Source organism: Chinchilla lanigera, unplaced genomic scaffold (assembly GCF_000276665.1).
Source record: "Chinchilla lanigera isolate Chin_1 unplaced genomic scaffold, ChiLan1.0 scaffold00006, whole genome shotgun sequence".
NCBI lineage: Eukaryota > Metazoa > Chordata > Mammalia > Rodentia > Chinchillidae > Chinchilla > Chinchilla lanigera.
Window position 1 is genome coordinate 38,955,716 of NW_004955407.1, and position 14,719 is coordinate 38,970,434.

General features: G+C 52.3%; 1 protein-coding gene across 3 annotated transcripts in view; it reads right to left on the minus strand.

Moving 5' to 3' along the window:
* Pknox1 (PBX/knotted 1 homeobox 1) overlaps positions 1 to 14,719 on the minus strand; it is a 33,925-nt gene that overhangs the window by 6,656 nt on the left and 12,550 nt on the right. For 2 of the 3 annotated variants that reach the window (XM_005375800.2, XM_005375802.2), the window contains exons 5-10: positions 11,831 to 12,002; positions 9,503 to 9,673; positions 6,521 to 6,620; positions 5,065 to 5,162; positions 3,919 to 4,047; positions 842 to 918 (exon numbers count right to left, since the gene is read on the minus strand). In XM_005375800.2, coding sequence (XP_005375857.1) covers positions 842 to 918; positions 3,919 to 4,047; positions 5,065 to 5,162; positions 6,521 to 6,620; positions 9,503 to 9,673; positions 11,831 to 12,002 — 747 coding nt within the window. The remainder of the gene's footprint in view (positions 1 to 841; positions 919 to 3,918; positions 4,048 to 5,064; positions 5,163 to 6,520; positions 6,621 to 9,502; positions 9,674 to 11,830; positions 12,003 to 14,719) is intronic. The other variant, XM_005375801.2, reaches the window with a different exon arrangement.

Below are 14,719 nucleotides of genomic sequence, written 5' to 3' on the forward strand. Positions count from 1 at the left end.
TACCAGGAAGGGTTCACTTAGTGCAAACACCGTAGCAACAACACCCTGGGAACGTTTGTATTTCTGCAAGCACATTATGTAAAAGACTTAAGAGGAAGTAACCCAGGGAGTGTGGTCTACTGCTCCTACCCAGATAAAAAATAACAGACTCAGTGAGTGCAAGACAAGAAACCCTTAATGCAACACTTACGAATGGGTAAGGAGGACACTTCCCTGTGGGTACTGGGACTTCAACAGCTTTGTATTTTAGCACAGCTAAGATAAAAAGATAAAACCGCGCACAGGTGCTGGCACTCGTGCTTTCTTCCACACCTGCTGACTCTGTTAGGCAGGAGGTGCTGCCTCCCCGAAGCACAATGACTCAGCCCAGTGCGGCTGCGCCCCTGCCCTCCACAGCCTCAGCTCCTGGGGGGACACGGCCGGGGCCCACATGTCCACAAAAACATGTGACCCCAGGACTGGAAGAGGGTGTTCCTATCTGAACACAGACATCCCCGGGGCGTGCCCCTGGAGAACAGAAGCAGAGGGAACGCCGCTGAAGTGACGCTCAGGGGCACTAAGTTCCTACGGGGAAGAGTCACCACACCTGCCCGCGGAGCCCGTCAGCTGAAACCGCCCCGTTCTGAGGGGCACAGGGCAGGGGGTGACGCCGCAGGAAGCCTTTCTGGTGGGCGAGGAGCACGTGGGCAGGAGCGCTCAGTGCGGTGTGCACTGCTGGCCCTCAGGTACCCGCCACAGATGGCAGCACGCTGATGACAGCACTGCCGCTAAGGCACGCGCACACTGCAACAGCCCCCCGAGCGCCCGTCTCCGGGTGCAGCACCCGAACGCCAAGCCTTACCAGTTGTTGACTTGGAGTAGTGTCAAGTTTGTCTGAGCAGCGATCTGCTTCTTCTCATCCTCTGTGGGGTAAGGGTGCTAAAAATAAAAGGGAGGGTAACCATGGACTTAAGAGTCGTAAACAGGAAATCAGGATGCTCTAGGGGAAATGTCAGCATATAAATAAGCATTAGTAAATACTGGCACTTCTCACCAGTGCTTGTAGCCAAAAACTAGCTTTCCTTCTCTGCCCGAAGAGAATGCAGCACTTCTCCTCACCCACCACTGGGACATGCACAGCTGCAGTAGCTGGTCCGCAGGCAAAGGGGTTCCAGGGACAGCGATCGCAGCAGGCCAACAGCCCAGAGGGGCGCTGGCTGTGACCCCAAAATTTGTGTCAGTACACCTGGGGTTCTGTTCATGACCTGGCAGCCTCATCCCTCCACAGGGGTGAGTGGATGGTCTGCGGCCGAGGCCCCTGCCGCACCATGTGGCAGCCCACGCATGCCACTCTGGGACTCCTGTCACCTTCAGAGATAGACGCTGTCCTGACCTCTGCTGCCCCAGGGTCTGTCACAGGGCAAGTGGCCTGCTTCTGTCACCGGTACCAGGAGAATACATCAACATTGAGATGCTCGGTGTCACCTTGGGTGTATCAGGACCAACAAACTCTGCTGTGGTCTGCAGGGTACAACTCCCACGGCCCCAGGCCAGGGGAGGTGGAGGCCGGGCCTGGCGAGCAGTCCTTCGTCACTGGGCCGTGCCCTAGAGGGACTGGGACCTCAGCCCTCCGCCCCTCTCTCATACCTGGCCCTGAGGCGAGCAGCGCTAGGCCAAGCTCCCCACCGCTGCCAGCCAGCGCCCACACCACAGCCCATAGCAACAGGCCTGCCAGGTGGAGAGACAGCGGACTGGCGCCTCTAACACCATGAGCCCAAGTCCTCTCCTCGAAGCTGCTGACGGCAGACGCGTTACAGAGGCGGACAGCAGACTCACTTGCTGGCAGGGAAGAACCGAACCCAGGCCCAGGGGCAGGCGTGTCTGTACATTACCCTTCTTCTATACAGCCCTGAACACAAACAGAATGAAGGGCCAAGGTGCAACTCAGTGGTCAAGCGCTTGCCCAGCATACGCAAGCAAGGCCCTGGATTTGATCCCCAGCACCTCCCCTCCAAATTAAAAAATAATAAAAAAGAAAAAACCAGAAGTAAACTAGAAGTAGGTATCAGAATCCCCAGAAGTACCAAAGGGGAACAATGTCCGTCTACGTACTTTCTCCGGGACAGATTACGATATGTGGAGCCCAAGAGAAAACGTACCCTAAAGCTGCGTGCACCGAGTCCCTCGTTCGGACCACGGGAGGCGCTCAGGGGGTGGCGCCCACACACAAAGGACGCGGGTGTCTGCCGGGCTTGACTTCAAACACGCGTGGAGGGAAACCCCTCTGCTCACTGAGGCGGGGTGAACGGCACGGGTCCACCGCCTGTCTGTCCACACCGAGCACCAAGGCGCTCCCACCTCAAATGACGAACGAGAGTGCGGCCCTGGGTTCAAGGTTGGAGTACAAATACTGTTCTTGCCCTTTAAGAAGCTCACAAAACGGAAATGGGGCAAGAACCACAGGCGCAGGGCCAGAAGCCCGAACAGCGGTCTCTGCTGCCCTGGGGTGCCTGGCAAGCTAGCGAGAAGGCATCGCCAGGAAATGGGGGCAAGAAGCGACAGGCGAAGCAGCACAAGGAAAACCTGTGTCCGTCTAACTGATCTTTATGAGGAGCGCGTCTCATTTTTGAAATGATTAAGCCATTACAGAACCAGGCACAGTAGTACACACCTGTAACCCCAGCTACTCAGGAGGCTGAGGCAGGACTGTGCGCTCAAGCTCAGCTCGGGCAAATAGTGAACACTTGTCTCAAAACAACAGAATAAGACTGCTGAGGATGCAGCTCAGTGCTTCCTGCGTTTGGCCCCCAAGACCTCAAACACCACAGCCTGAGCGGGAATAAGAGGGGACCCGGAAGGAGAGCCCCCGCCTGCAGTGGGGACCTGGAGCACCTCCTCACCTCCTGTCACCCTGCGGCCCTCTTGCCTGCAGCCCTCGTCGCCTCCCCCAGCCTCCCTGCCGGCTCCCCGGGGCCCAGGCACTTGGCGACGCCACCCAGAGCTGACTCCCCAGCAGCAGCAGGTGCCCCCCTTCACTGCGCTCCCTCATGCGCCAGGGCCGGGGCCAGGGGGTCCCGCCACCCCGGGGCAGCACTGATGCACACTTAGCCCCAGGCAGCCAGTCCCCACTCCTGCCTTTAGCTTTATCCCCAAGGCAACCGCCCAAGGCCTGAGGTGAGCCCAGACGCAGCTCTCCTCGGCCCTTTGCCCGTGAACCCCTCACCCAGCCCATTACAGGTATGGTGTGTGTCCGGATGTCCCCCTGAGCTGCGAAGGTGGCTGTGTTAGGGAGTGTGAATGCAGACTGAGGGTGTGATGCTGGGACTGAGGGTGTCGCACCCTGGGTATGGGTGGCAACAATCATCGGGCAGTAGCCTGGATGGGATTAAAGGGAGAGGCAGGCTTGCTGCTGCTGTTTCTGCTGTTTGATGCTTGCTGCTTGGCTATCTCCCTGCCTGTCTGCATGGGCCATTTCTCCTCAACGATGCCCCTCTGCCCTGCAAACCTGCCTTGGAGCAAGTTGGCTATGGACTAAAACTTCTACAAACTATGAGCTAAAAAACACCTTTCTTGCCAGGCATGGAGGTACACGCCCATAATCTCAGCACTCATGAAGCTGAGGCAGGAGGGTCACTCGGGTACACAGTGAGTTCAAGGCCAGCCTGAACTGCATAGTGAAACCCTGTCTCAAAAAAACAGAAAGAAAAAAAAAAAAACAAAAAGAAATCTTTCTTCCTTTAACTTCGGGTGTCAAGTATTTTGTTTGGGCAACAATAAAAGTAACTGAGATAACCTACCTCTCCTCTATGCTCGACTATTGTGAACATTCAATAAACTGTGACACTTACAGGCAGGCCTCTTAGATACATAACTAAATTCCCGCACCACCAAAGCCAGAAAGAGATGCCTCTGAGGTGCTCCTGCATCCACAGGCCTTACCCCTATGTGCTGGAAGAGCCAGGAGCGCATGACGTTGGTGGCGTGCTTGGGCAGGACGCCCCTCTTGTTCTTGGATGAGCCATCGTCCTGGTGCAGGAGGCTGAGGTCCTGGTTCAACTGCAGCTGGAGCTTTTTCACAAGGGAAAGCACAGTTGGGGGGGGAACTCACGACATTCCTGCGGCCTACAGGGGCAGGCGGACGAGACTACCAAGGCTCTCACTGATGGGCGCTGTTACGAGCAAAGGTGTACGTGCTGGGTGCGCTGGGATCTCCACAGACTGAGCTCCTGAGGGTGTGTGTGGTACTGTGAGGTACGTCAGTCTCCAGCCCTGCTGCCTGGCGGGAGGTGCTTGGACAGTGAAGTCCACCACCCCATCCTCATATCCTCACTTCCGCTGACTCTGTCCACCTGAACCCATGGACCACAGGTAGCACCCGGACTGCCTGTCCCACTGAACAAATCTAGTCAGATACCCACAGCCCTAATGCTGGGCACCGGAGTTCACAGACGGGGAAACGTCTGATCTACAAAAGAATGACTCCACGCCTTTGAAATGACAACTTAACCTGCTCTTTCTGATATAAACCCAGCGGACAGCAGAAATGTGTACGCTCCTGAATCCCAAGAGGCCTCAGAGCCCACCTAGTCCAGCCTCCTCACTTCACCACGAGGCACGGACGGAGCTGCGGCAGGGCAGCCCAGGGTCACCGTGCACAGCAGGCCCCTCTGCTCCGTCCTGCTGCCTGTACAGCTGCCTCCTGGTTCAGGCACAACCGGGAATCACCCTCAGGTTCTTGGCTGTTCCACAGGAAGCGCCCTGACACATCCCAGACACACAGCAGGGCCGGGAGAGCTTCACGGGGAGGTGGGGCCTGGCCCACAGTCCCTACATCTGGTGGCGGGGGGCCCGCGTAGAGCAGCCATGCACACAGCTGGCTTCCCCGCCACACAAGTGATTTTCCCACCCCTTCAGACTTGCCCAGATTTTGTAAATTTTGCCTCAAACTTGCAGTGATCCTCCTGCCTCAGCTACCTGTGCTCCTGTCTAAGGGAGACAGACAGCGGGAAGAAACACACTATCAACCAGATGAACTACAGCCGGCTCCAACAGGGCAGCACCCCATGCCGTCGGGGAGCGACGCACCTGTGAGTTCTGGATCCTGATTGTCCCGGGAGATAGCGCCTGGGTGACCACTTGGCCTTGCGGAGTGACGACTGTGACAGGCTGGTACACGGTGCCACCTCAAAAGGGAGATGATTCAAAATTAAACCACTTTTAAGTCTTAATGATTTAAAACCATTTGTCTTGATACACTTGTGGAAGGAATAAAATCTCCAATCCAAGGAGCTTTGGAATCTTTTCCAGTTCACCTGTCACTATATTATCACAGGTTCCTCAGACTGCCGGGCTAGGTTTTCCACGGCCAGGAGCTTCCACAGACCTGGCCGTTCCCTTCTGTTTGCCTGCACCTGGCTTTTACCTTTTCCTACAATCAGCACATGCTGCTAGGTGTGGTGGTGCACGCCTGTAATCCTAGCACTCAGGAAGCTGAGGCAGAAAGATCATCATGAGTTCAAGGCCAGCCTGAACTACACAATGGAACCCTCTCTCAAAGAACCAACAAAACAAAACAAAAACCCGGCAATCGGCACACAGTAAGGATTTGGCCAAAGGCACCGAACAAGAACTTCTGTTCTGGCTACACTTCTGGTCAGCAGCGCCTCTTTTCCAGGAGGCCCCTGTAGCTGTGCTGTGACATGTTCAGTGTAAGTCTCCACCCCCCACATGCCTTGTTCCATTTTCTTTATCATTTTCCTTTATTCCTTTTTACTTTTGGAGACGGGGTTTCCCATGCAGTCCAGGCTGGCTTTGAACTTACTATGTAGCCCAGGCTGGCCTCAAACTTGCAGTGATCCTCCTGCCTCAGCCTCTTGAGTGCTGGGATTACAGGCGTGCACCACCATGCTTGGCCCCAATCCATTTCTGTGACATTTTATGTTCACAGTATCCTACACAGACTGGGGAACACCGGACTCTGTCCCCTTCTTTCTTTTTTTCTGTCCCCATCTTGTCATGGCTTTTGCTATACAGGTAACAGTAAGATTAGGACTGTGTCATTAATTCACTATACAATAGGAGTTTCCATCTGCTGCTAAAAACACAATTAAAAACTATGTTACTTGAAAAATCACAACTGGTTTTTGCTACTTTTTTTTTGAGACAGAGTCTCACTATGTATTTCAGGCTGGCGTTGAACTCATGGCAATCCTCCTGCCTCACCCTCCCAAGTGCTAGGATTATAGGTGTAACACCATGCCTGGCTCTGCTACATGTTCTTAATTCCTATATAAAACCTGCTTTCTTTCTAATACACTTTTGATAGAAAAACACAATTTGCATAACATATTTGGTGAAATGAACAGACATACAGAGACCTCGGATTCTAGTACTGTTAGTCAGAAACTGGCTATTTAAAATACTGTGAAATCCAGAAAAACTAAAAGTGTAGAAAATTACGTTTATATACTTGTTCAAATACAAATGGACCTATTTCCTGCCAATGCTGATGGAGAAAGTACGGGTTTTCCTTTGTCCATACCTGCCACTGTCGCCATGGTGACATTTCCCTGTTGCAGGGCAGATGCTGGCACCACGATTCCTTGGGAGCCGAGGGTGCCCGTGATGGCATTTTGAATCTGCTGAATGTCAGAACACACACGTCATGGGGAGTAGCGGAAAATGGGACAGCTGTGCCTCAAACCTCAAAGCGGCGGCCCCACAACATCATTAGCAAAGCACAGGGCAGCCTGGGGCTCAGAGCAACCCGGAAGGTGCAGCTTTGGGAAGCAGGTGCGCATTTGGGGAGCGGGAGACCGCATTTGATCCGAGGATGAGATCAGCGCTGAAGTGCTGTCTGCACCGCGCTCCCGAAGGTAACCTTCCCTCTCACTGTCCCGCCCCACCGGCCTAGGAGCCGGGGGAGACTAGGAAGACTGTGCTATCTGATCGCAGCCTTCCCCCTCAGACAACCGAGCTCTGCACCCAGCACAGCCTCTGCAGCAGCCCAGCACCTTCAGAAGCGTTCCAGGCCTGGAGGCAACTGGGAAGAGCAGGGCCGAAGGTCTTCCAGGGGTGCTGGAGAGCCACCGCCCGGCCCACATCGGCACCTCGCGGGACACGGGCGAGCCCCCACAGCTGAGTGCTCTTATTTGCGAGGGTGCCTGGGATGAGGCCTGGCCTGCAGCAAGACCCCCCGGGAACATCTGTACACAGTGCATCAGAAATTTCCCATCTCAGGTTGGCTCTACGTGGACAACACTGTGATGGCCAGGCTGGGGCTGGCAGGGCGAAGGGCACCTGACACAAAGCCTGGCACGAAGCTTGTGCCTGGATGTCTGAGCAGGTACAGCGCATCAGGGAATGCCATCCTCGGGCAACTGTCCCAAGGGCAGCATCACCGTGAACGTGGAGGCTTGGGAAGATGCGCTGCAAGTCTGCTACAGGAATTTGGTCACAATACAAGCTATGCCACCCAAATCAATACTCCAAACTCCCACCTTAAGAGCCCACGAAATGAGCTCAAAGCAAGCAGATGGGAAAAGATCATAAATTTCAGAGCCTGTGCCAGGCATGGTGGTGCACGCCTGTAATCCCAGCACGTGGGAGGCTGAGGCAGGAGGATTGTTGCGAGTTTGAGACCAGCCTGGGCTACAGAGTTAGTTCAGGGGCAGCCTGAACTATACAAGACTCTGTCTCCAAAAAAAAAAAAGCCCAGCTTACTGAAAAGATCAAAGCAAACAGACCCCTAGTGAGCCTGACAAAAAAGTAAAGAGCAGACAGACTTCCATCTCTGGAAGAAACAGGAGATCAGGGCAGGCCCTGCAGTCGCAAGGGTCAGACAAGGGGAGCACAGCTCTTCATCTGGAGACCAGAGGCCAAGCTTAGCCTCCGTATCTCACCCATCCAACAGCAGCTCTGCGCTGTTAAGGAAATTGAAATTGTAATTTTTAAACTCCTAAAAAAAGAACGCTATAGGTACATGCAGTTCCCCTGGGGAATTCTACTGATCAAACATTTTTATTTATTTTTTTCTTTGAGATAGGGTCTTGCTGTGTAATTCAGGCTGGATCATCTTGAACTCACTAGGAAGCCTAGGATTTCCTCAGACTCATGGTGATCCTCCTGCCTCAGCCTTCCCAGTCTGGGGTTACAGGCGTGCGGTACCACACCCAGCTGATCAAACATTTTAAGACTAAACATCCTACAATCTCTTCTGGAAAACAGAAGACAAGGAAACACTCCCCAGTCTACTACCAAAACCAAAGACGTACAAAAACCAAAGCTAAGCCAGCCATGGTGGCTCATGTCTATAATCCCAGAACTCTGGGACACTAAGGCAGAATATCATGACCTGAAGACCAGCCTAGGCAATTTAGCAACTTAACGAGACTATGTCTCAAAATAAGGGCCACGAATGTAGCTCAGTGCAAAGGCCCTGGCTTCAAACCCAGCACCACACACACCCCACTAAACACCAATATCCCTTACGAATACAGACACAAAATAGTTGACAAAATAGCAGCAAACACACTTCAGAATTATATGCCATGATCCAATGGATTTAATCCAGGAGTGCAAGGCTCAATATTTGCTTTTTCAAGTCAATCCATGTAATCTCCTATATTGATCGGTCAAAGAAGGATAATCCCATCATCATAGCAACTGATGTAGGGAAAGCATCTGACAAAATTCAACATGATAAAAACTCTCAGAAAACAGCAACAGAGGAGAATGTCCTCAAGCAGATACAAGCATCGATCTACTCAATCACGGCATATAATTCTAATTTGCCAATATTCTGTCAGACACAAGCATCTAGGAAACTCCTCGACCGCCAGGCTGAGCTGGGGGCCGGGAGGGTCCCTCGGACCGGGAACAAGGTGAGAAGTGTGTTCTCTACACTCTCACCCTTGGTCCTTCCTCATAGGTGAGAACTAGGGACTTTACACTAAGGAAAATAGGCCAGGCACAGAAGGCAAATGCTGTGATATTCTCTCCCAGAAGGACGGAGAGCACAATGGCGCATGCCGGGGCAGGCGAGGGGGATGCTGCGGCAGCAGAGTTTAACAGGGGCAGAGCTTCACTTTGGGAGGATGAAAGTGCTCTGGAGACAGATGGTGGTGACGGATGCACAGCAACACGAATCAACCCAACTATACCTTTAAAAATGGTCACAAAAAAATAATGACAGTAATTTTATGTTGTGTGTGTTTTACACAACGTTTGAAAACCACACATCTGTTTCTGTGTGTTGTTCGTGTACTTACACTTCTTTTCCAGAAGGAAAGATGAATGGCACCCCACCCTCCGCGACATGGGCTGGGTCTCAGGGCCCAGAACAGATGGAGAACTCACCCATACCATGCACAGCCGGTCCCCGGCCTGAGCCATTCCCATGCCAGGCGGGGGCAGACACCTGGAGGGTCCTTCAGGCAAGACGGCCATCAAGACAGCCCCGCAAGTCCGAATGTGCTGGCAAGCAACATCACAAGCACCACACAGGGCGGCCCGAGGCAAGTACCTGGGACTGCACAGGGGAGTACGGGCTTCCAGGCTCCCCGCTCAGCAGGGTCTCACTGTTCATTTTTGTCTTCAGACAAGCAATGTACCGACTGCAGAAATCTTTGCAGAGCTCGTTCACTTTTTCCAGCTCAAGAAGATGAATGCGCAACACCTGGATTGCTTTTACCATCTAGAAGCAGAGAAAATGAGGACCTTTAGGGACGGAGGAGGTGGCGTGCACTTATTCTAAGTTATTTTCACACATGCTGGTCCCAGGCATTACACGGACACATCTCCAGTGCTGGCAGCAGACGGGAAAGCACATCAGAAACCACGCAGCAGCTGCCTCTCCCGGGACCAGGCCCTGGGCTTGCAGCAGCACCAGTGTGCAGAGAACTCAGGAGCCCGGTGCCAGCGTGCAGACAGCATGGCTCTGTGCCCAGCCCAGACACAACCAGGCCACAGCCCGCCCGCCGCTGACTTGCCGGCCACCAGCTCGCTCTGGCACAGCAGGCCTCCTACCCTTGCTCCACTCCACCCACCCCTACTTCTCTAAGCAGGACAAATTCACATCCAGCCCCAAAGTGGCTCTTGTTTTTGTTGGGGTTCGGTGTATCAACTCTGCCTTTTTTGGAACATGTCAAGTCTAAGAACCCCCTGGCTAGCCCGAGACCCCAAAGATTTCCTCTTAGGATTTTCTAAACATTGTGTACCCTTCTGTTAAGTCACTAAGTTTTGAGAGAGGTTGTGCGATAGCACGTCACTAACCCCCGTGATGAAGCCATTACCACTAGCACCGCCTGCCTCCGGACCACCCCAGCGCTCAGCCCTTAGTGAGCTGACATCTGAGGCGAGGCACATGCGCTCATGGGACAGGACAGCCCGTCGGCTGGCAGCAGGACTTGCGGAGCGCTGAGCCCGGCAGAACGTTGGTCTCCGAAGCCTGGCAGGTGTGAAGGACACCCGTTCCCCTCACTGAGCCAGGCCAGACACCGCCATGAGAGGGCTGGACGCAAGACAGTCTCAGGAGAGAGGGCTTCTGACTCGCACTCAAAGACACTCCAGGGTCAGAGACTCAAAGTCTATCTCTTAGGTGGAAAGGACTGAATATAACATGCAAGACACTTGTGAAAAGCAAACACCCAGCAGTTTACCAGGAAGACAGAAGTCTGCAAAGACCCTCTGCTACTTAGGGGCAAGGTTTTGACGTGGGCCCTAGGACGTGCAGCGGTGGTGCCCAGGCCTGCGAGGGGGCAGATGCCTGGCACCCTCTGGAGGAAGCACAAAATGTGGCCACCTGGCAAAGGTTGCTGGTGCTGCGCACCTCCCACAGGGCATGGCCCACTTTAGGGGACCTATCAGTGAACCTTAAGCAACTCTGCGTTTCCTCTGCACAGTGCGTTGGACACAGGAGGAGGGCACCCCATGAGGGTTCGCCTTGAGACAGAGCTATCTTGAAGGATCCAGTTCAAGCCCTGTGTCCGAGGGTAGGGCTGACACTGCCTGAGCACAGCCCCAGGAGCCTCTATGGTGCTCAGGAGGGATCCTAGCCCCAGACACTTAGGATGAAGCCCAAGTTCTTTCATTTGCTTGCTGAAGAAGAAAGTAACTAGAAATTGGAAGGCCTGGGGCAGTCACAGTAAAACACACTGTGAAGTTGGTGATGGGTTTTTCCCTCTTTTTTTAGGCATTTGTTAAGTTGCTAAGTTGCCAGGCTGGGCTCAAATTTGTGATCTCCCTGCCTCTGCTTCCCAGACTGCTGGGATTATAAGTATGCACCACCATACCTGGCTTGTAAAGTAAGTTATTTTAAAATTATACAATTCTTTCCAGGCATGGTGGCACACACCTGTAATCCCAGTTTTCGGGAGGCTGAGGCAGGAGGATGGTTTTGAGTTTGAGGCCAGCCTGGGCTACACAGTGAGCTCAAGGCCAGCCTGAACTGCATAGCGAGACCCTGTCTCAGAAAGACAAAAAAAAAAAAAAAAAGTTTAATCGGGCTTACAGTTTAAGGGGGTTCAATCCATTGCCTGCTGGCTCCAGGGCGGAAATGGCAGAGGCGGGGCTGCTGAGTCTTGAGTCTGCAGTGGCCAGGGAGCAGCACAGGGCAGCAGCCCCAGCCAGGCACTGGCGACCCGACACAGCACCCACGGCCACCCAGACGCACAGCCAGGAGCCCTCTACAGTTTGCTAAGTGTTCCTCACCAAGGAAGCTGACAGATCGGCAGTCACACCCTGCTGATGGAAGTACAAGCACTCTGGAGTGCTAAATATAAGTTTAAAATTTCACAAACAGATTTTAAATTATGAAAATAAAACTTGAAAATGAAACATGGACTTTACTTACTAAGTTGTCCGTTTCTGGATCCTCACAGAAGAAGGGCTTCCCTTCCTTCTCCTGCTTCCTGACGAAGTTCTCTATGTCCACGTCAAAACTGGCGGAGGTGGTGCCTTCGGAGCCCTGCGTGGACTGCTCGCATTTTTCAAACAGCAAGGCCAACAGTGGAAACAGGGGGTGCCTGGGGAGGAAGAAGGAAGATTGAAGGTATGCTCTCTACACCCGCGCGCAAACTTCGCGCACACGTGTGCGTGATTTTGGAGCAGCTCAGTTGAGCTCTAATTCACATGCCACAGAATTCACCATGGAAAGTGTAAAATTCAATGTTTTTTATTTAAAGATAAAAAACAATACAAAGTGATATAAAATTCCAAAACAAGATACAGGAGATTAAGAATGGTTAACACATTGCATATCATCTTCAAAGTAGTCGCTTGGGTTACAAGATATAGGCATGAAAAGCTTATCAAACAACAGAAGCACAAACCGTTCTTATCAATGAACTCGGTGGTTTTCTGAAGCGTGCTCCAGCCTTGCTCCAATGTGAGACCACTGTCACCAGTTATGAAAGCCTCCCCGTGCCCACCAGCAGTTCCTTTCCGCTCCTCTGGCCCCGGCCGCCTGCCAGCCGCTGTCCCTCCCTACGCCTGCTCCAGACGTGCTGTGCACAGCTTTGTGTCTGGTTCCCGTCAGCAAGTCTCCAAGACTCACTCGCCAGTGCTGTGCCGGTACCAGTCCTTCGTTCCTTCACGGTGCAGTTAAGATCCAGGTGAGGATAAGCCAGTTAGTCTTTCCATTCACCCATCCGTGGACATCTGGATTGCATCTATGTCTTAGCTATTATGGACGCTGCTGTTCTGAACATTCATGTGCAAGTGTTCGTGGGAACATGCTGGCGTCATTTCTCTTAGGTACTTGCACAGGAGTAGAGAGACGCTGGGTCAACTGTAACTCTCCTCTTAATTTTCCAAGAAGCTGCCAGACTGTTTTACTAAGTGGCTCTCTCCTTCTGTCAGCAGCGTACCAGGGTTCTAACTTCCCCACGTTCTCAGCAACGGTTGCTATTTCCTGGTTTTCTTTTTAATTGCAGGCATCCTAATGGCTGTGAAGTGGTATGTCTGACAGCAATTTCTAGTTACACAAAAGATGAATACATGCTTCTTGGAAAGAACTCAGGTCCCACAGGTCAAGCAGAATGCCTCTGGGGCACCACTCTGTTCCCGAGTCTCCCAAGTGGGTGGCTGTCCATGTGTTAGCCGTACCCTTCTCCAGAGGACACTGCACACTCCTAAGAGCCCCGCGTCTTGCTCTGCTTTCAAGTCGGTCACAGTAACAGGACTGGCTGCAAGGCTGTGTGGAGGCCCTGCTAGCACTGGAACAAGGAACCTCATGTTCTCCTTCTGCGATGAGCCCCACAAATTAAGCAGTCAGTGCTGCCAAAGCGACTGTCCATGTGAGCACACAGAAGTCCTGGCGCGCTTTAACTGTGTCGGGGCAGCTTATACCTGTGCACCAGTCACCCAGCAGTCGCTGAGGTGGTCTGGAGTTGGTGAATCACTGACCACATGGGAGCACCTCCGTGTGCAGACACTACCAGCTCCTGGCAGCACTGCTGAGGTGGGAGCAGCATGGACACCATGGAAGTTACTAGAGTCCTGTGCTACCCCCAGGAGGAACCCAGAGGGCATTATGCTGAGTGAAATCATCTGTCACAGGAACCTAACCCCTAAGTGAGTCCATCTGTATGAGCTATCTAAAACAAATTCATAAAAGGAAAGGGGCTGGGGATTTAGCTCAGTGGCACAGCGCCTGCCTGGCAAGCGCAAGGTCGTGAGTTTGATTCCTGGTACTGGAAGGAAAAAAAAAAAAAAAAAAAAGGAAAGTAGAATGGTGGTCAACAGGGGCAGAGGTGATGAAGGAAAGATGATTTGTCATTTAATGGGTATAGAGCAGTGGCGCGGAACCTATGGCATGCGTGCTGCAGCAGGCATGCACGGGCCTCTGTCAACACACAAGCCAAGTCACCCCAGCACCACAGCATTCAGGTTTAATGGCAGTGCTGGCACTCTGCAATAAGTAAGTGGGTTTGGGGTTACAGTTTGGGTACTCAGTCTAAAAGGTTTGCCATCACTGGTATAGTTTCAGATTTGCAAGATAAAAAGATCCTGGAGGTCTGTTTCACAGCAGTGAAAATATACTTCACAGGCAGAAACCACACACTGAAAACCAGTGAGCATGATGAGCTGCACGGGCCAAGGGTGTAGTTCTGTGGTACAGTGCGTGGCTAGTATGGGTAAAATCCTGGGCTCAATCTCCAGCACTGGGGAAAAAAAAGAAAAATACGGTAAATTGTGAACTGTGTTTGAGGCTTTAATTTTTTTTTTTTTAAATCTACAATTTAAAGAAAGAAAAAAGGATTCTGAATGAAAATAGAGCCAGGCGCATGCCTGTTAGCATTCCAGAGACAGACGGAGGACTGCATGGGCTGAAGGCCAGCCTGAGCTACATAGCGAGACCCTGTCTTAAGGAAGGAAGGAAGGAAGGAAGGAAGGAAGGAAGGGAGGGAGGGAGGGAGGGAAGGAAGGAAGGAAGGAAGAAAGAAAGAAAGAAAGAAAGAAAGAAAGAAAGAAAGAAAGAAAGAAAGAAAGAAAGAAAGAAAACAAAGGAAAGGAGAGGAGAGGTGAGGAAAAGAAAAGGAAGGGAAGGGAAAGGAAAGGAAGGGAAGGGAAGGGAAGGGAAGGGAAGGAAGATGAAATGAAATGAAATGAAATGAAAGAAAGAAAGAAAGAAAGAAAGAAAGAAAGAAAGAAAGAAAGAAAGATGGCAAAAGAAAGAAAAAGGGGGCTGGGCATGGTGGTGCACACCTGTAATACCAGCACTCAGAGCTGGTGTGGTGGC